The 21182-nt window shown below is 47.8% G+C and overlaps 1 protein-coding gene across 1 annotated transcript in view; it reads right to left on the reverse strand.

Moving 5' to 3' along the window:
* The window catches only part of USP7 (ubiquitin specific peptidase 7), a 73988-nt gene extending 62328 nt beyond the window's left edge, over window positions 1-11660 (reverse strand). The window contains exon 1 of the mRNA XM_053557336.1: window positions 10979-11660. Within this exon, the coding sequence (XP_053413311.1) occupies window positions 10979-11051 (73 nt within the window). The 5' untranslated portion in view covers window positions 11052-11660. The remainder of the gene's footprint in view (window positions 1-10978) is intronic.
* Between the last annotated feature and the right edge of the window lie 9522 nt (window positions 11661-21182).

Raw genomic sequence — 21182 nt, forward strand, 5'->3', positions numbered from 1 at the left:
GTCCTGAATTTCCTTTACACTGCAACAGCCCCTCCACTGTTCCATCAGATCCCTACACTGATGCCCTCCCTTGCACTTGTGTCCAGGGTTCCTTTACTCTCCAAGGCGCTCAAGTCAGGGACAGAAGGCAAGGACGCCAAGTACATGCCGATCTGGAGGTGCTTGACGGATAAGAGGCTGCACCAGGACCTGTGGGCAACACAGCAAGAACAGTGCTGTTGCCACTGCAGTCAGGAGTAAACAAGGATCAAGAACAACCAAGACAGACTAAGAAGCAGCGGCGACAACAGATGCCATATACAGCACTGAGCAAAGCAGAGGCTTCCAACAGGTGCACCTGGCAGAGCCTAATGCAGCGGTTCTCAACCTGTGGGTCACAGTCGCGACCCACAGGAACTGTATTAAAGGGTTGTGGCATTAGGAAGGTTGAGAACCAGCGGCCTAACAGAAATGGACAGTAAGCTCTGGATACTTTCCAGAAGTCTGACTCTGTGGCAACATCCAAACCTGTGTCCAGTGGGCTCATCTCTCTCAACACAGCACGAGGTGGTCCGGGTGTTGTCAAACTGGTGCGGTGCTTCATATGGCATGAATGACTGCACTGGGGTCCTGGGCATCAGGACGTTATTACCGGCTCAGCACCTAGGGCACCAGCTGCATAACACCAGAGCTGGTGGGTTCAAACCCAGCCCAGGCATGTCAGACAACAATGACAACTATAAGCAAAAAACAGCTGGGCATGATGGTGGGCACCTGTAGTCCCAGCTAGTTGGGAGGCTGAGGCAAGAGAATCACTTGAGCCCAAGAGTTGGAGGTTGCTGTGAGCTGTGATGCTATAGCACTCTGCTGAGCGTGACAAAGAGAGACTCTACCTCAAAAAAAAAAAAAAAAGGCGGTGCCTGTGGCTCAAGGAGTAGGGCGCCGGTCCCATATGCCGGGTTCAAACCCAGCCCCAGCCAAAAACCACACACACACACACACAAAAAAGACATTATTATAGCCTGTGACTATTCAGGCTTAGCTGGTTAGCCCAAAAGTGAATAAAAGCCAGACTCCATTTTGTTAAATGGAAAATAATTTAACTATATGTCCATAGGGAAATTCTTGAAGCTGTCCATCTAAGTATTGTCAAAAAATTTACTTTTTAATTGTTTTTAGAGATAGGTCTTGCTCTGTCACCCAGGCTGGATGCAATGGCAAAACCTTAGCTCATTGTAACCTTCAACTATTGAGCTAAAGTGATCTCCTGCTTCAGCCCCTGCAGTAGCTAGGACTACAGATGTGTACCACCCCATCTGGTTAACTTTTAAATTCTTTCAGAGAACAATTCTTACTATGTTACCCAGGTTGATCTTGAATTCCTGGCCTCAAGCAATCCCCTTGCCTCAGCCTCCAAAAGCACAGGATTACAAGTATGAAACAGTACCTGGCCAAAAAACTTACTTTAAGGCCAGCCAGACGCTGTGGCTCATTCCTATAATCTCAGCACTCTGGGAGGCAGAGGCTGGTGGATCACCTGAGCTCATGAGTTCAGGACCAGCCTTAGTCAGAGCGAGACCCCTGTCTCTAAAAATAGCTGGGTACTGTGGTGGGCACCTGCAGTCCCACCTACTTGGGAGGGTGAGACAGGAGAACTGCTTGAGCCCAAGAGACTGAGGTTGCCATGAGCTATGATGATGCCACGGCACTCTACCGAGCACAACGGAGTAAGACTGTCTCAAAAAGAAGAAAAAAACTAAAAGTGTGTGTAGGCTGTTAACATGAATAGGTATTTTGTCCAGAATCCTACTCGGGTCTCACCTAGACACACTTTCTATGGACATGTGCACTTTCTGCAATTTTTTTTTTTTTTTAAACAGAATCTCAGTATGTTGCTCCCGGTACAGTGCCATGGCATCACAGCTCACAGCAACCTCCAACTCTCGAGCTTAAGAGATTCTCTTGCCTCAGCCTCCCAAGTAGCTGAGACTACAGGTGCCTGCCACAATGCCCAGCTATTTTTGGTTGCAGATGTCATTGTTGTTTAGCAGGCCCGGGCTGGGCGCAAACCCGCCACCCTTGGTGTATGTGGCTGGAGCCCTTACTCACTGAGCTACGGTGCCGAGCCTCTGCAATTCTTTCATTCTTCCCACATACGTCTATCTAAGTAAAACTGCTGAAAGATAATTTTACTTTAATTGAATAAACTGGGCTCTTTTTTTGGAGGCCGGGGGACAGAGTCTCAAGCTGTCACCCTGGGTAGAGTGCCATAGCATCGTAGCTCACGGCAACCTCCAACTCTTGGACTCAAGCAATCTTCTTGCCTCAAATTTTCTATTTTTAGCAGAGATGGAATCTTGCTCTTTTGCAGGCTGGTCTCGAACCTGGGAGCTCAAGCAATCCAACCACTTCAGCCTCCCGGAGTGCTAGGATTACAGGTGTGAGCCACCATGCCCAGCGAGGGCTCGTATTTATTTCAAATCATTTGCACTGTATTTCTAATACAATGAACAGAGGGAAAGTTTTAAAAAGGTGTTCCTTTCACCACGAATAAGTCAAGAAGCACTGCTCTTTAGGGTTTGCCTGTGAACCATATATCTACAGGGTTACAATGCTTTTACTCATTTTAATTTCGTTTTTCCAAGATACACTGTACCTTCCCAGCACTCAATGGGAACCTAATGCTACCAGAAATACCTTCTAAGTAAGAATCCAGCCAGATTGGGTTAGATGGGCACTGGCCCAAACAACATTATGAGCAGACACTGTTTTTCAGAACAGACGCTGTCTGATGTGGGGGCCATACTGGCTATTGCCCACTTATGGCTAGTCAAATGAGGAAATTTTGGTGTTATAAATCACTGCATGTGGCTGGCAACTCCAGAAGCCCAAGGTGTAGGGTTAGACCCAAGGTCTTCCTACCCACACTTCATATCCCTTATCCCCAATATGAAAACAAATGGCTTTTTTTTTTTTTTTGTACAGACAAGAGTCTCACTTTACTGCCCTCAGTAGAGTGCCATGACGTCACAGGACTCACAGCAACCTCTAGCTCTTGGGCTTCAGCGATTCTCCTGCCTCAGCCTCCCAAGCAGCTGGGACTACAGGCGCCCGCCACAACGCCCGGCTATTTTTTGGTTGCAGTTCAGCCGGGGCTGGGTTTGAACCCGCCACCCTCAGTATATGGGGCCGGCGCCCTACTCACTGAGCCACAGGCGCCGCCCAAAACGAATGGCTTTCTGGAGAAACCTGGGACTGAAGTAGGAAAACACTGCCTTGCCTTTGTGCTCATCTCTACTGGCAGCAAAAGGCTGGGACTGCTTCAGAGCAGGGTGGATTCCTGCCTGGCTAGGGCAGGCGGGACACCACAGCAATCCTCACCACATCAGCTACTTCTCAGTGGGCATTCTTGAGGTCAGGCATTCTACCTGCTTCATCCTTACAAGTCATAGGGGCCAGGCGCAGGGGCTCACACCTGTAATCCTAACACTCTAGGAACTATGATGCCACAGCACTCTACCAAGGGTGAGAGTGAGACTCTGTCTCCCTTCCCCCCATAAAAAAAGTCCAGTCACAGGAAAAAAGGACTGAGACGCTCGGCACCCATAGCTCAGTGAGTAGGGCTCTGGCCAATTACACGGAAAGGGGGCAGGTTCAAGCCCAGCCCAGACCTGCTAAACAACAACAACTGCAACAAAAAAAATAGCTGGGCATTGTGCTGGGTGCCTGTAGTCCCAGCTACTTCAGAGGCTGAGGCAAGAGAATCGCTTTAAGTCCAAGAGTTTGAGGTTGCTGTGAGCTGTGACAACACAGCACTCTACCTACGGTGACACAGTAAGACTCTGTCTCAAAAAAAAAGAATAAAAGAAAAAAGGACTGACTTGGTACCTGTAGCTCAGTGAGAAGGGTGCTTAACCGCATGCATCAGAGCTGGTGGGTTCAAAACCAGCCTGGGCCTGTCAAACAACAATGACAATTACAACCAAAAAATAGCCGGGTGTTGTCACAGGCAGCTGTAACCCCAGCCACTTGGAAAGCTGAAGCAAGAGAATCACTTAAGCCCAAGAGTTTGAGATTGCTATGAGCTGTGACGCCACAACACTATCAAGGGCAACATAGTGAGACTCTGTCTCAAAACAACAACAACAATTGCACAGGGTCAATTTACAGTCTCAAAATGTGATTTATTCTCTAAAGTCATATCGATGAAACATACTTGCAACTCTAGGTCAATGGCCCACAGTCTTTTTATAAGGGACTTCGGTATGACAAAGTTTATTCAGTCTACACATTCAGAGCAATAAAACACTTTCTTGACACGTAGCATGATAGAGTTGAATGTTAAAATGTGACAAGTAGGGCGGCGCCTGTGGCTCAGTCAGTAAGGCGCGGGCCCCATATACCGAGGGTGGTGGGTTCAAACCCGGCCCCGGCTGAACTGCAACCAAAAAATAGCTGGGCGTTGTGGCGGGCGCCTGTAGTCCCAGCTACTCGGGAGGCTGAGGCAAGAGAATTGCTTAAGCCCAGGAGTTGGAGGTTGCTGTGAGCTGTGTGATGCCATGGCACTCTACCGAGGGCCATAAAAGTGAGACTCTGTCTCTACAAAAAGAAAAAAAAAAACAAATGTCACAAGTAGTTTATAAAAAAGAGTGTCATTCCCCCCAACTCTTTCTGAAGGTACCTATGAATGGGGTGGCAGAAGGGACAGCCAAGAGAACTTAGATCACCACCCTCATCCTGCCGTTACACCCTGGGATATGATCAAGCCCCATAGCACACAGCACCCTATGATACCCACATAGTGTGCCCCCCAGCTAGATGCCAGCTGAACAGCTTACAAGAACTACAGTCCACATTCTGGTAGTTGGGACATTAGCACAGAACACTGCCCTCCCAGTATCAAGATGTCAAGAAACCTTAGTCACTAGTGTGGAACCAAAACCGAATGACCTGGGTTCTTGAATATTCCATGGCAGGCCTGAAAATCACGTAGAACTACCCTGGTTTCACAAGGGAGCCAAGTCTTCTTAGTCTAGGGAGGCTAACTGCAGATTCTCCATGACCCAAAAAGAGTGAGGGACCACTGTACTGAGACTGGAACATGATACTCACTCCCAGATACCTCAGAGTCCCTGAAGAGACACCTAAGTATCTGTGACTACGAACAGCCCTAGTCTCAGAACAGCCGTCTTCACCTGTCATGGGGCGCCCTAAGAGCTGGGTTCTAGGAGCACAGCAGCAACAGCACAGTGAGCCCGGCCCTCCAAGCAACAAGCCACCTGTGCACTCACGGCCCTCCAGCTCAGTCTCAGCAGAACACAGAGAAGTCAGCACTGCTTCTAAGGACAGGATCTCCCAGAAAGAAGTCCCTCTTCCCTCCCCATTTTGGGATACCGCTAGTCTCACTCTCAGGGGTAACCTCCTGTGTTCTGGAAACAACCCTGCTCTCAGTCTGGGTTGGTGTAACCCCCTACATAAGAAACCTTCTAATTACTGTCTCCAACTTCACAAATAAAAGTTTGAAGCAGACCTGCTCCTCTTCAAGAATTTCAACATATCTCACTTCTCATTAGCCAAGGCATGTGTTAACTTATTAGAAAAATGGCATAACTGACTTTCTTGCCTACGCATGACACTTAAACTCCTGCTTCCTCCAACTTTCTTAAGTCCAAATTAGTTGAGAACAAGCAGTTTATAAAAAAGCAAGTGACATTTTAACATTCAACTCTATCATGCTACATGTCAAGACAGACCTTGTTACAACTTTTGTTCTTCAGAGCTGAATTTCTTTGCCTTGGAAATAAAGCAGAAATGTCCATGCTACATATTACTCATCCAAAAAACCAGAAACAGTGGTAAATATAAATTTTTAAAATTCTAAGAAAAACTTCAGTAATTTATGAAAGTCTATCAATGTCCTTGTCTGAAAAACAAGCTATTCTTTCCAAAAGAACCAAAAAAACACCATTACCTTAACGTTGAAAGCAATAAAACTGAATTAGCAGCTATCAGAGCAATATTGTTTTATGGCTTGAGCTTCTCTTTCACAGGGCCACCTTGCCAGCCAGCCATCTCCTGTATTACTATTTGGCTTCTGAGTTCATTGAAAAGGTGTTTCCTGAATGAGTGGCTTTCGCAAATTTAACAAAAAAGGAACCTAATGTGGTTAGACACCTTCAGAGCAAACAACCCAACAACAGTGAAGAACACCGGTACACAAACATGGCCCCCACAAGCAAAGCAGGTGAGGCAAAAATGCAGAGCTCTTGATGCAGAGCATCTTGATCAGAGCAAGTGGCTGAGGCAACCAGAAAGCTTTAGGAGCAAGGCGGACATGAATGAGGTCTTGAACCACTGACGGGGGCATCTGTCCTGTTTTCATGTAAGGGAGGCTGCTGCCATCTACACAAGTGCAGTGGTGCTGGGGGCAGGAAGCACACATGAGGCTGGGACCATCCTGAGAGCCTGAGAATGAGACTTCTTATAGGGGAAGTAGGACACCTGTGTCCTTGTAAGCAGGGCAGTGAGTGGCGGGGCAGACAGTTGGGGTGAGGCAAAGAGAAGTAAGAAGGCTACTGCAGTAGTTCCAGCATGAGGCCACAAGGGCCTCCTTTAAGGTGGTGGCTGAAAAGGCCTTGGAACAGGATGCAGGGATCCAGAAAACAGAATTCAAGGGCAACTCCCAAAGCCTGAAGTGACCTGGCTTCCCTGCAACCAAGCAATTCTACAACTATAACAAATTCCTCCAACACGAATGCTGCAAAAATAATCAGGTCATCAAGCTGACCAATCTTCAGCACCAGCACCAAATCTACTTAACTCCTATTATCCAGTTAATTGTTCTCAAAATATTATATCTTTAACCTTAAATCCCTACTTAGGCACATTAAACCCAGCATTTCATGGATAACAATTCTTAGCTGAGGCTGGGTTTTTCTTATTCACATCACATAATTACTATAGGACATTTTTGCATATCATCAATCATCTTTCGCCCCACCTGTGGTGTATGCCCCACTTTAAAGTATATTCTTACCTTGGCTGCCAAAATGTTACCAGCAGAGTAACAGCACTTTCTGAGTATCTCCTATGCTCCAAACTCTGTGCCTGCCACTTCACATATGCCTGGTGACTTCAGTCTCTCGACATGGGCATGTATGACCAACCTCCTTTTCAAGGATGTAGAGACCAAGGCACCAAGAGCTTAAGCAACGTACATGAGGTCACAGGGCAAATTAAATAACCAAAGACTGTCTTAGCCACTGCACCGCCCTAAAAGTAATCTTAATGACCTCTTTCCTCCTTTCCAAAAGAACTGATTTTATATAAGGAAAGTATACTTCCTTCCCATATTTGCTGGTCATTTATTTGATTATAGAGGAAAAAATAATCAGAAGACAGGCAGCTTGAAAGGATCAGGAGAACTAAGCCTGTGGGAAGTAACTTGGAGTCATATCACAGCCTGACACGCTCACATAAGAGTAAAATGTTTCCAGGTTTGGCCTAATTTCTTCTGTACTGGGTTCTCTAAGCTGATGTTCATTTTGTAACTTTGCAAAAGAATTTGTACCATCCTAAGCCTACTGATAGGAAAATCGATATGGTATGTTATTTGATTTCTGTCTTGCTAGGAAGCTATTCAGAAATAATCTTCCATTTGAGTTATAGGAAGATACACAGCACATGTTTATCCAGGTGGGTGTATGCAAGAGAATTCACTTTCCATTCCCAAATATGCTTCAACAGAAAAAAGCAAATTGAAGCTCCATCTATCTATACAAGTTTGGAAGAAAAAGAAACCCACCACCACCCCTGAAACAAAAACTACAGATGTCAGTCACCAATTACTTGCAGAAGTGGCGCCTGACTCATTGGTTTGCTCCTAGATTGAGTGCTGAACGAAAGTCAACCACTTATCCCATTCAACTCAGAGATTATACTCTGAAGCAGATGGCTCCCCTGGGCAGAACCACCACACCAGGGAACAAATCAGCTTTTACCCAGAAGGCAGACCTCAGAAAAACTGCTGATTCAACAGGACATCCACAGACCAGACAACTACCTCTCCAGGTGTTCAGATGGCAGGCATCTGAACAAGCAATTCCTTCAGCCTCCAGGCTTCAGTGGCCAAAATTAGTGAATAAACTACCAAACAAATGTATTCCCAGCCAGACCTATTAATGCCACCACCTCCACAGATCTGCCTCCCAAATGGAAACATGCAATTTGCTGCTTCAGGCCTTACGAGAACACATGGCCACAACCCCAATGAGCTGCTAACAGATGAACTCCCCACCCATCTTTTTCCTTTCTGCACTTTACCCATCATAACTTTCATAACTGCTCAGAACAGGTCATTTTTTAAATAACTAATCCACAGCATTCCTATTCTCTAGTGGATATGTAAGGGCTGTGCCAGTTCAGTAAAAAGCAAATGCAACCCCAACAGAGTGAGGTAAGAAAGCAAATTAACACTGACCTATCAATAGGGAAAAACAACCAACCAAACCAGTCTCCCAGCCTCCTTCGAAACCAACCTGCGCAGTGGGGGACGGGGAGGATGTGCCAGCTTCTTATTTACAAAGCCTTCCCTTCCACAAGATGGTCAGACCCTGACAGTTTACAGCTGTTGGTTCTACAGAAATTAAGGAAAGACATTAAACAGGTGCAAGGCACCAGCTCCAACTCAGATACCATTCACAGCTGGACATATAAAGTCAACTAGAGTTGATAACTTTGGTAAACTACACCCTCGCAGCTTTTTAATAGAATTCTTTCATTCTTTCTGATCCCGAGGTACAATGCATAAACCTAGCACCACGTTTTAGGAATGGAAAGGCTGAAATCGAAGGCCTACGATATAGGCAGCGTTTTAGACCACACACCTGTGTGCACTCACACTTGCCAACAGCCATCATGCGCCCTCCAAGACAAGGTACCTTCTGAGGTGATGAAACCCAGACAGAAGCCAACTCAGAAGAAATGAGTTTAAAGCTTAAGAATCTGCATTAGGAACTAAAACCCTTGCCATCAAATTTGAGATGCTGGTAAATCTGCAGAGTAATCACCTTAGGGGTTACCTTTCCAATGCAAACCTTGATTTGAAAATAAAACTTCATGAAAAAAAAAAAAAACCTTCATCAGAACATAAAGTAGTCTTGAAAGTATGCATGGATGGGTGGAAAGGGGCCTTCTAAAAAATTTCTTCCATCCTTTGGCCAGGAACTCAATGAAAAAAAAGGAAAAGGTACAAATAATTCTTCTACCACTCTTCAATAATCTCTAGTCTTTTAAGCAACACCCCTGAAACTTGTGGTTGTGGGTGTTTTCCAAAAGATACAGTTCTGTGTCTGAAATATACTCTGTAGTGATGTCCATGCTTATTATTTCTCACTCCAGTCCAAAACACTTGAGAAGTGGAAAAAAAAAAAAATACATGGGAAATCAATATACTCCCAATACTGGATTTTTGTCTTACTAGGGTACTATTCAAAAAAGCAACTGAAAATCCTTTCCTGTTTTGTTTTAGAAGTGTTGCAAAGTACAGTATAAAAGGAATAATAAAATTATCTCTGTAATGTACACTTTCAGCTATTTGGTTTAATCACACATGCCAGAAATTGTGAGAAGTCATTGCCTTGCTGGGGCCAAGTAAAATAGATAGCCCAGTCCTTGGCATGGTCTCTGCTCTCCTGTCCCCCATTACTGCCATTGATAAGTACTCCTAACAAGTACCTACGGCAAGCCACTTTGCCATTTGCAATTTGGCAAGCAATTTTTTCAGTGAACATCCAATTACTAGCAAAGTTATTCACAGGGGAACACCAGTCTTGGTTAGTGTTCCCACCAATCAGTGTGCAGAGCTCCTGTCCACCCTGCAGGACAAACAGTACTTCACCTGTGCTTTCCCAGAACCTCCATTCATTCATGCAAGCCAAGATTCTTTGCTAAAAGCAAAATTACAACAAAACATTCAAAGCCCTGTTCTTTGAGATGCCCCCAATTTGACTCCAGAAAGTATGACCCCTTAACATATGTTAAAAAACTACTGTAAGACTATTTTGACTTTGTCCTTTTTAAGGACTATGGACCATGAGAAGGACCTCCCAATAATAACGTTCTACTTGCCTTGAGTTATACATATCAAAGACCCTTCCCTTATGGTGCCTTTACATCAAATCTTTACAACCAAGACATAACAGTATCTTAAAAAATTTCTGCCAAACAGACAGAAAACTGAGTTACCTTTACAGTCAGGTTAGAGTCTGATGTAGGTAGGCGGCCATGTGTGGCGAAGCTTTCACGTAGTCAAGCACACACCTGGCCCGAAGCTGACTGCATCACACACATGCAGGTACCAAACTCCCCGAAAAAAACAGGTAACTCAGAAACCAAGAGGACCTGGGTCACAACTGTGGGCCAGTCCCAAGCTGAGAACATCTGCGTCCCTCGCAGGTGTTTTCAAAATTAAGCCCGACGTTAGGCAGTGCTGTAATAAAGTGATTTGGGGGAACGCTTCACAGCCCCAGTGGGCCCTCCGGGGGAGCGCCCAGAAGCAGGTGCAGGAGAGCTCCCGAGTCCGAGGTCTAGAGTTCCCCGAGTTTACCAGCCAGAGGAGGCCCAGCGAGACGCCCGAGAAAAGGGACGGTCCCCGGAGCTCGCCTCCCGAGAAGGGCGGCGAGGCTGTAGCCAGGAGGAGAGACGTCTCCGTGCCTCCGCGGCTGGAGCGCCCTCATTTACCACTCCGGGCGCTTTGTGCAGGGGCGGCCAGGTGGCCGCGGGTCCGGACAATGCGCAGGGCGGGGGTCCGGCCGGCCGCCCCCGCCCGAGGGCCCGGCATGACGGTGCAGCCTCGTCGAACCGGGGCGGCCAGGCCGAGGCCCCGCGGCCGCCGGGGCCTGGTTAAAGATGGCGAGCCCCTCGCGTAGCTCCCGCGGCTCCCCCCGGCCACAATGGAAGGCGCCCCCCGGCCCCGCCGCGGCCGGCCCGCGGGCCTCACCTTCCATCTCCATGTCCTCGGGCTCGCTCAGCTGCTGCTCGCCCGCTTTCTGCTGCTGCTGCTGGTGGTTCATGTCGGCTGCTGCCGGGGGCCGGGGCTGCAGGCCCGGCGGGCGGGCGGCGGCGGCGAGCCGGGGAGGCGGCGGCGGCGGCGGCGGCGGCGGGGCGGCCTCCTCCTCCTCCTCCCGCGCGTCGTCGGCGGCGGTGGCCCCGGGGCGGCCCGCGGCGGGCGGCGGCGGCGGCGGCAGGGAGACGCGCACGTACTTGCTCGCGATTCGCCCAATCTCGGCGCCGAGGCGGACGTGCGGCCGGCGGGCCGGGCCGGGCGGCCCTGTCGCTCGCTGCGGCCGCCGCCGCCGCCGCCGCCGCGGGGCCCGCCTCCCGCCGCCGGAGCCGGGGCTGCGGGGCCACGGGCCGGCCGGGGGCGGAGGGCGGCCGGGCGGGGGCCGCGGAGTCAGCCCCGCCTCGGGCCGGGCGCGGCGGGCGGGAGGCCTGGCCGGCCGCGGCGGGCCTGCGGGGCCTGGGGCCGGCGGGAGCGGCGGCGCGGGCGGGCGACGGGCCGGCCGCGCTCGGGGCGCTGCGGCCTCCGCCTCCTCGGCGTCGTCGTCGGGGCTCCGGCAGCGGACGCGGCGCCCGGCGGCTCGGCTCGGCTCGCTCTCAAAATGGCGGCGGCGTAAAATGTCACATCCGCATGGGGGGCCGGAGAGCGAGCTAGCGAGCGAGGAGAGCGGGCGGGCGGGCTCGGAGCCGGAGGGCGGAGCAGGAGCGGGAGGGCGGAGCAGGGGAGGCGGAGCAGGGGGCGGCCCGCCCGCCGCCGCCGCCGCCTCTGCGGCCTGCCCTCCCGGCAGCGCCGCGCCCCCGCGTCCCCGCGCCCCCAGTGCTCTCCGCGCCCAGGCGCCCTCAGCCCTGCGGCCCACCCGACCCCGGGCGCCCGCCCCCGAGCCTCCGGGTCTGATGTGGGCCACGCAGCCACCCAGCCCAGGTGGGGATTGCCGGGAATCTGCCCCATCCCGTGGAGCTCATCACTCGAAAGACCCGCAGACAGCCAGGAATGGTGTCGGAGTAGCCGACCCGCAGGGACTCAAACGCAGCCGTGAGACCCTGGCCGAGTGCTTGCCCGGTATCTCCGGTAGACTGCGGAGAAGAGGGTCCGGAGAGGGACGACCAGTCCACGGGTATAAGTGGCAGCTATTATTATTCCCTCCCCCCACACATTTAACCAATCTGTATTGTAGTTTTTCCCCCGGTATCTAACTCAAGAGAACTTATTTTCTATCAGTCCAATCCTGCAAAGTTTAGCTCCTCATTTGGCACCAGTTTATTTACTTCCTATCATCCAAGTCTGGCTAGGATTATTCATCCAAGACCTCCCTCTTGCAGGAGATAGTCTGGCAATCTGTCTCCTGTCCGGTCTCATCTGGTCATTGAGATTGATTTAGAATCTCAACTTTTCTGTTATAACCCAGGTGGTGTGGGTGAATAAAAAGGTTTAAAAAAAGAAAGATATACATCTCTACACGTCTCCACGAATGATACAATTTTTTGCCCCAGAAGATTGACCGGCTCAGTGGCTCACACTTGTAATCACGGCACTCTGGGAGGCCAAGGCAAGTGGATTGCTTGAGCTCAGGAATTAAGACCAGCCTGAGCAAAGGCGAGCCCCCTGTCTCTACTAGAAATACAAAAACTGAAGCAAGAGGATTATTTGAGGCTTGGCACCCTTATCACAGTGGTTACAGCACCAGCCACATACACTGAGGGTGGCAGGTTCAAACCCCACCGGGGCCAGCTAAACTACAATAAAAAATAGCCCATCGTTTTCAAAAAAAAAAAAAAAGGATCATTTGAAACCAAGAGTTGGAGGTTGCTGTGAGCTGTGACTTCACAGCACTCTACCCAGGCCACAGCTTGAGACTGTCACAAAAAAAAGCAAAAAAGATTGTAGTTCCTGTCTCACTATCCCTCTCTCACCTTTGTCCATCTCCCTAACCCCAAAAGAATGTTTTCCTCATCGTTGCATACCAAATCCCTGGATACAGCAAGTGCTCAGTAAAAACTGGGTGAATGAATATGTAAGTCAAATGGTAATAGATCCCCACATTTCATACACTTGAAGTTTTCCCACCAGTGAATCTCCTTCCAGACCACAGGTTAGCAAGAAGAGCTTGTGGGGAGGGGGGGTCACTTCTACAGGAATGAACCCCATCCCTTGGGTCATCCTCCTGAGCACAAAGAGATATTGTTATTCACACAGATTCTCCTAAATGCTAATCAGCAGTTCTCAGTTGCAAAAAATTCCCTCCAATAGTCCATACTTGGCAGGGGTTAGAAAGGACCTTTCCATGCTGAGGAAGAAGTAGCAGAAAGTGCCGTGATATACTTGCCTATTAGTACACATTAACCAACTTTATCCTCATCACAGGGTTTAAAACCAGCCCTGGTTGACTAGCTTAAAAAAAGAAACACCAAAACCCACACATTGCAAGAATTTAAAAGGACACCTTGCTTGATGACTTCGGATATCAGAAAAAAAAAAAAAAAAGATACTTTGACCTTGCATGGTAGATAAATTGAATGTGGTATGCCCATACAGTGAAATACTACTTGGAAATAAAGAATGAGGCCAATAATATTTGCTATACATAACATGGATGAACCTTGAAAACGTGCTGTGATTTAGGGTTCCCGTAGCTCAGTGGTTAGGGCGCCGGCACATGTTCTGGGGCTGGTAGGTTCGAACCGGGCCTGAGTCTGGTAACCAAACAAACAAACAAAAGAAAATATGCTGCAAGACAGACATGAAAAGCTTGGCACCTACAGCTCTGTGGTTAGGGTGCCAGCCACATAACACCAGGGCTGGCGGGTTTGAACCTGGCCCTGGCCTGCTAGAACAACAATGACAACTACAACAAAAAGTAGTCAGGCATTGTGGGGGGTGCCTGTAGTCCCAGCTACTCAGGAGGCTGAGACAAGAGAATCACTTAAGCCCAAGAGTTTGAGGTTGCTGTGAGCTGTGATGCCACCGCACTCTACTGAGGACGACATAGTGAGACTGTCTTAAAAAAAAAAAAGGCACAAAAGACCATAGGTTATATGAATCCAATTCCATGAGCTTCCTACAACCTGCATCAACGCATAGATTGAAAGTAGATCAGGGCCTGGGGAATGACAGGTTTAGGGCATGACCACTGTTAGCACAAAGTTTCTTTTTGGAGTGATGAAAATATTCTGAAATTAGATTCTGCTGACGGTTGCACAACTCTGTGATTATATTTAAATAAAAATTAATTGTACACTTCAAATGGGAAAATTATATGGTATGTGAATTATATCTCAATAAAGCTATTTTTCTTAAAAAGGCTGTCTTTCTGGCCAGGAGTGGAGGCTCACACCTGTAATTCTAGCACTTTGGGAGGCCGAGGCAGGTAGATTGCCTGAGCTCACAGGTTCCAGACCAGCCTGAGTCAGAGCAAGACCCTGTCTCTAAAAATAGCTGGGCATTGTGAGAGTGGGGTGGGGAGGGCCTGTAGTCCCGGCTACTTAGGGGACTGAGGCCAGAGAATCACTTGAGCCCAAGATTTAGAGGTTGCTGTGAGCCACAGCACTCTACTGAGGGTAACAAAGTAGTGGGCTGGCCTTGCTGAGGGACTGGAGTCCCGTAGGAGGGCAAGAGGAAAATTGAGCATGGCTCTTTCTGGCTTGAGCAACTGGGTGAATGATGGTGCTAATTACTAACATGGCGATGTCTGAGGGAGGCCCAGCTTAAGAAGGAAAATTCAGAATAAGCTTTCCTCTGGTCGAATCCTAACTGAAAAATAAAAAGTAAAAAAAATTTTTTGGCTTTGTTTTATTTTAGAGGAGGCTGTATTACATTTGAGATGCTTGTTAGGCATCCATGTGGAAGTGACAAGGAGTCAGTTCATCAGGAATTCGGGTAGTAGGTAAAGATGAGTACAGCTGGTATGAGAGCCAAAGGTCGTAAGGCCACTGAGGGGAGGTGGCAACTGGGCACATAGGGCCATATTTAGAGACTGATCATAGGAGGAACCAGCAAAGTAGACTCTCCAATTGCCTGTCACCCATGGGCCCATTCATTCCATCTCAGTCCCTGGTTTACCTTTTCCTAGCAGTTATCATTGCAATAACTACAATTATTTATTTGCACAGAGTGGAGTATAGAATTATTATAATTTTTTTTTTGCAGTTTTTTTGGTCAGGGCTGGGTTTGAACCCATCACCTCCATCATATGGGGCCGGCACCCTACTCTGTTGAGCCACATGTGCCACCCTATCTTTTTTCTTGAGACAGAATCTCACTATGTTGCCCTTGGTAGAATGCTGTGGCGTCATAGCACACAGCAACCTCAAACTCTTGCACTTAAGCAATACTCTTGCCTCAGCCCCCAAGTAGCTGGGACTACAGGCATACACCACGATGTCCAGCTATTTTTTTTTTTTTTTTGTAGTTGTCATTGTTGTTTGGCAGGCCTGGGTCAGCCCCGGTGTATGTGGCTAGCTCCCTAAACACTGAGCTATAGGCACCAAGCCTTTTTTTTTTTTTTTTCAGCTTTGGGACCCCAAAGACAGGAAGGGTCTCATTTTTTAATATCTCATTATAAATACATTGCATAATGTGAAACAGAGAGAGTTTATAACCAAAAAATAAACTAGTATAAGGGGACCGTGTGTGACAGTAGGGATCCTTTGAAGAGACGACATGAAAGCAAAGATAGGGACAGTTGTGAGGAGGGTGACCCAGGCAGGCGTCTGGGGGAAGAGCAGTCCAGGAGGAGAGGACAGCGAGGGTGTGGGCCTGGCACACTGCAGCAGATGGGACTGGCAGGTGCAGAAGGAGCAGCTAAGCAGGCCAGCCAGGAGGCAGGATAGACCAGAGGGAGCACCAAGCCTTTTTTATTTTATTTATTTATTTTTAAGACAGAATCTCAAGCTGTCACACTGGGTAGAGTGCCATGGAATCACAGCTCACAGCAACCTCAAACTCTTGGGCTCAAGCAATTCTCTTGCCTCAGCCTCCCAAGTAGGTAGACTACAGGCACCCGCCACAATGCCCGGCTATTATTTTGTTGTTGTTGCGGTTGTCATTGTTGTTTTAGCTGGCCCAGGCCAGGTTCGAACCCGCCAGCCTCAGTGTATGTGACCAGCACCCTATCCACTGAGCTAAGGGTGCTGCCCAACCAAACCTTTTTTTTTTTTTTTTCTGAGATGAAGTCTTATTCTGTCCCTTGGGTCCTATAGCTCACAGCAACCTCAAACTCTTGTGCTCAAGCTATCCCCTTGCCTCAGCCTCCCCAAGTAGCTAGGGCTAAAGGCATCCACCATGACATCTGGCTAGTTCTTTTTCTATTTTTAGTAGAGATGGGGTCTTGCTCAGGCTGGTCTCGAACTCCTGAGCTCAGGCTATCCTCCCACCTCAGCCTCCCAGAGTGCTAGCTAGGATTACAGATGTGAGCCACCTCGCCAAGCCTGGGGGTATAGAATTCTAAGAAGGTCCTCCAGACCTTCAATCCTTGTGTTAACTCCTGTGATTTTTTTTTTTTTCTTGTAACAGGGTCTCACTCAGTTGCCCTTGGTAAAGTGCCATGGTGTCATAGTTTACAGCAACCTAAAACTCCTGGGCTGAAATGATCCTCATGTCTCAGCCTCCTGAGTAGCTGGGACTACAGGCACTCACCACAAGACCCAGCTAGTTTTTAGAGACAGGGATTTCGCTCTTGCTCAGGCTATTCTCAAACTCCTGACCTCAAGCAATCCGCCTGTCTTGGCCTCCCAGAGTGTTAGGGCCCACCATCACCCAGCCCTCTTCTGTGATCTTGTTATATCATGTGGCAAAACAGATTTTTTTGAGATGTAATTGAGGTTACTAAGCACCTGACTTAGACCCACTTGGGTCTAACATGATCACATTGATCCAAATTGTGACAAAAAGGTCAGAGAAATGCATGAGATGAGAAGAATCCATTAGCAAGATGGAGTGGACCGCATGGAAGGTCCTCAGAGTGACCTATACAAGCAAAGAGAAGTCTAGGGCCAACCAACAGCCAGCAAGCAAATAGGGACCTCAAACTGAATTCTGCTGACAACCTGAGTAAGGTTGCTCTTCCCCAGACTTTCCAGATAAGCCCCCAGCCCCTGGTTTCAGCCTTGTGAAATCCTAAGAGAACCCAGTCAAGCCCACTTGCTCTTCTGATCCATAGAACTATAAGACCATAGACTGGTGTTGTGTTAAGCTGGTCAGTTTGTGATCATTATTTACATAGCCATAGAAATGGATACACATAAACAACATCTGTCTTCCCTTCTAGTAGCATTTTGAGAAACTGTCTTGTGCATAGCTCTGTCTGCAACACATGTCACATCACCTGGCTTGTAGCAAATGCTTAATAAAGATTTGCCAAATGAATGATTTTTTTTTTTGCGGTTTTTGGCCAGGGCTGGGTTTGAACCCGCTACCTCCAGCATATGGGGCCGGCGCCCTACTCCGTTGAGCCACAGGCACCTCCCCAAATGAATGATTTTTACCTCTGCTCATGTTTTTACTCACTGTTTACCAGGAGTCAGGGGCTATGTGACACAAAGCTGGAAATGATAGTGCCCACTTAGTTGAGAGGCCTCTCCTATGGAGTCAATCAAACGGTACTTCTGCTTGCCCCATATCTTGCATCAAGGAGTGGATAGTAGAGGGAAAAGTTCATTTCTAGGCCACCATAGCTCCAAGAAAAGCAATACCAGTACCCTTAGAAGGCCAGTAAAAAGGCCCAGACGCAATTATTCCAGAGGGCTCTGCTAGCCTGCTTTCTTCTTTCCCTGGTAGAATTAAGTCTGTCTGTACTAGCTATAAAGCCCATTTGCACACAGAAGGTGTATGTGTGGAAGAACCCTGCAGATCTAAATCCACTGAGTAATGCCTGCTTCCTCGGGAGGTTTGATGCCAACCTGCCTCCGAAGGGCTGGGAGCTCCAAAGGGGAAGATGACTTAGGCCACTGCCAATTTTTAAAAAAATTCATAAACCCTATTGTGGTTCAGAGACCAGGGACCTAATGAAGAGAAAAAACCAGGCAGACAGGAACCACCAGAAACTGACTAGTCATTAGGTAGAGCCAGGAAGGAGCAGGGAGGGGCCCCCCTATCATTACTCGGAGCAAAACATATTTTGCTGCTCCCAGGACTGTGCCATGACTTGGCATAAACACCTAGTTGATTTTTCTTCTTGAGAACCAAAATGTTTATCTACCTGGACACTACATTGGCTAGGGTCTGAAATAATTGAATGAAAGTGTCAGATAAAAAATTGAATTCACAGTCAATTTCTTTCTTTTTTTTTTTTTTTCCACAATTTCTTTTCTTTTCTTTTTGCAGGATAACGAAGTTCTTAATTAATCCGTACCTGGAAAGATGGCTTAATCCCACATGCCAAAGGTAGTGATGAGTTTGGGTTTAGAGATTAGCCAAGGTGAAGCGGTTTAGGAGGGTTTAGAATTCAGAACCTGATGACCCGGGCTCCATACAGGATTCTGTAAACTTAAACTTGGGAAGATTATGTAACCTCTTTGAACTCAAGGCTCTTATCAGGGAAATAGGAAGACTGTTTCTATCTAAAATGGCAAAACTTCAAAACAATTCAAAAAATGCACAGAGGTTTAAAAGTGATTCTTGTTTTTTTTGTTGTTGTTTTTTTGAGACAGAGTCTCACTATGTTGCCCTTGGTAGAGTGCTGTGGCATCACAGCTCACAGCAACCTCCAACTCTTCGGCTTAAGCAAGTCTCTTGCCTCGGCCTCCCAAGTAGCTGGGACTACAGGCACCTGCCACAATGCCTGGCTATTTTTTGTTGCAGTTGTTTAGCTGGCCCGGGCCGGGTTCGAACCTGTCAGTCTCAGTATATGTGGCCGGCACTGTAACCACTGCACCGAGCCCGGGCTTTTTCTTTCCTTTTCCCTTTCCTTTCTTTTGATACAGAGTCTCACTTTGTCACCCTTGGTAGAGTGCCATGGCGTCACAGCTCACAGCAGCCTCAAACTCTTGGGCTTAAGCGATTCTCTTGCCTCAGCCTCTCATGTAGCTGGGACTATAGGTGCCTGCCACAAAGCCTTGCTATTTTTTGTTGCAGTTGTCATTGTTGTTTAGCTGGTCAGGGCCAGGTTCAAACCAGCCACCCTCAGTGTATGTGGCTGGCACTGTAACCACTGTGCTAAGGGTGCCAAGCCTTAAAGTGATTCTTGTAAGTAATGTGACCCCAGCCTCATATCCTGACCTCACAATCTGTCATCCGTTCACTCAGATCTATTTATGGGCTGAGTCTCTACTATGTGCAAGGGACCCTGTTGCTTCAGGTTAAATGAATAGCAACATGCAACGTGATGGCCACAGGTGGTTAAATAAAATAACGACATGTGACCAACATTTTTCTGGGCTAGGTTTTGGAAGGGAAACAACCAAATGTTAACACAAGCTCTTTGCCAGGATGACTGCTGCAGGTTGGCCAGGTGTGTGCTTAGAGGGCTCTGATTGTGTTTATTTCCAAAAAGCAGTTAGCAAAGGTGCTTTGGTACAGTGACTAGATCGATTCAAATTTTAACAAAGTTGCAATCCCGAGAGGTAGTGTGAACAAGGACACCCACATTTTTTCTTTGCTCCTTTTTTTTGTTGTTTTGTCTTTTTAAGGAAAATTGGTTAAACTGTTCCCAACTTCTCTGAGCAAGACTCTCTTCAAAGGGCAAGAATATGGAACAATAGGACATTTTTAAATTATGTTAATTTGAAAGATACAAATACTCCATTATATAATGCTAGGAGCCACAGACTTTGTAAAGCATTTCACTTGTATTAACTTACTTTATTCTCACAACCCTACAAGGCAGGTGCCAACATTATCCCCACTTTGTGGATGAGGTAATTTCTGCAGCCATGAGACTATGTGTAAGTAGCTCAAGGTTACACAGCAGGTAAGAAAAAGAGCCCAAGTTTGAGACCAAACAACCTGGCTCCACTTACCAAAATAGAAAAATATTAAAAAGAGATTCACTTTATACCCCAAATGTGAAATGCTCCTCCCCCATTAAAAGCATGAATCAGAATCCCATATTTTCATAACTGCCTTTACACAATTTTCTCATCCACTTTCTCTGGAAGGTAGACATGAGCTATCTTCCAGCAGAATGCTCCTGAATTGGCCAGGTGTGATGACTGGTGCCTGTAATCCCAACACTCTGAGAGGCTGAGGCAGGAAGATTCCCTGAGCTCAGGAGTTCCAGGCCAGTCTGAGAAAGAGCAGGACCTCATCCCTACTAAAAATAGTAAAATTAGCTGGGCATTGTAACAGGCACCTGTAGTCCCAGCTACTCAGGAGGCTGGGGCGAGAGGATGGCTTTAACCCAGGAGTTTGAGGTTGCTGTGAGCTTAGCCTGATGCCATGGCACTCTGGGCTAGGCAACACAGTGAAACTCTGTCACAAAAAAGAAAAAAAGAATTGGGGTGGCACCTGTGGCTCAAAGGAGTAGGGTGCCAGTCCCATATGCCGGAGGTAGCAGGTTGGAAGCTAGCCCTGGCCAAAATGCAACAAAAAAGAGCTGGGCGTTGTGAAGGGTGCCTGTAATCCCAGCTACTTGGGAGGCTGAGGTAAGAGAATTGCCTAAGCCCAAGAGCTGGAGGTTGCTGTGAGCTGTGATGCCACGGCACTCTACCAAGGGCCACAAAATAAGACTCTGTCTCTAAAAAAAAGAGAAAAGAATTGCTCTTGAGCCATGCCTAATCTTTTTCAGGAACCATCCTTTGATTAAAACAACAACTCTATTTTTATTTGGCCAAGAGTAGCCTAGAAGTTTGTTATGTTACATTCTTTTTCTTTTTTGGCAGTTTTTAGCTGGGGCTGGGCTTGAATCCACCACCCCCATTATATGGGGCCAGCGCCTTACTCCTTCAAGCCACAGGCACTGCTCCATCATGTTACATTCTTTTTTTTTTTTTGTAGAGACAGAGTTTTACTTTATTGCCCTTGGTAGAGTGCTGTGGCGTCACACAGCTCACAGCAACCTCCAACTCCTGGGCTTAGGTGATTCTCCTGCCTCAGCCTCCCAAGTAGCTGGGACTACAGGCGCCACAGTGCCCGGCTATTTTTTTTTTTGTTGCAGTTTGGCCGGGGCTGTGTTTGAACCTGCCACCCTCGGTATATGGGGCCAGTGCTCTGC

Source organism: Nycticebus coucang, chromosome 12, assembly GCF_027406575.1.
Source record: "Nycticebus coucang isolate mNycCou1 chromosome 12, mNycCou1.pri, whole genome shotgun sequence".
NCBI lineage: Eukaryota > Metazoa > Chordata > Mammalia > Primates > Lorisidae > Nycticebus > Nycticebus coucang.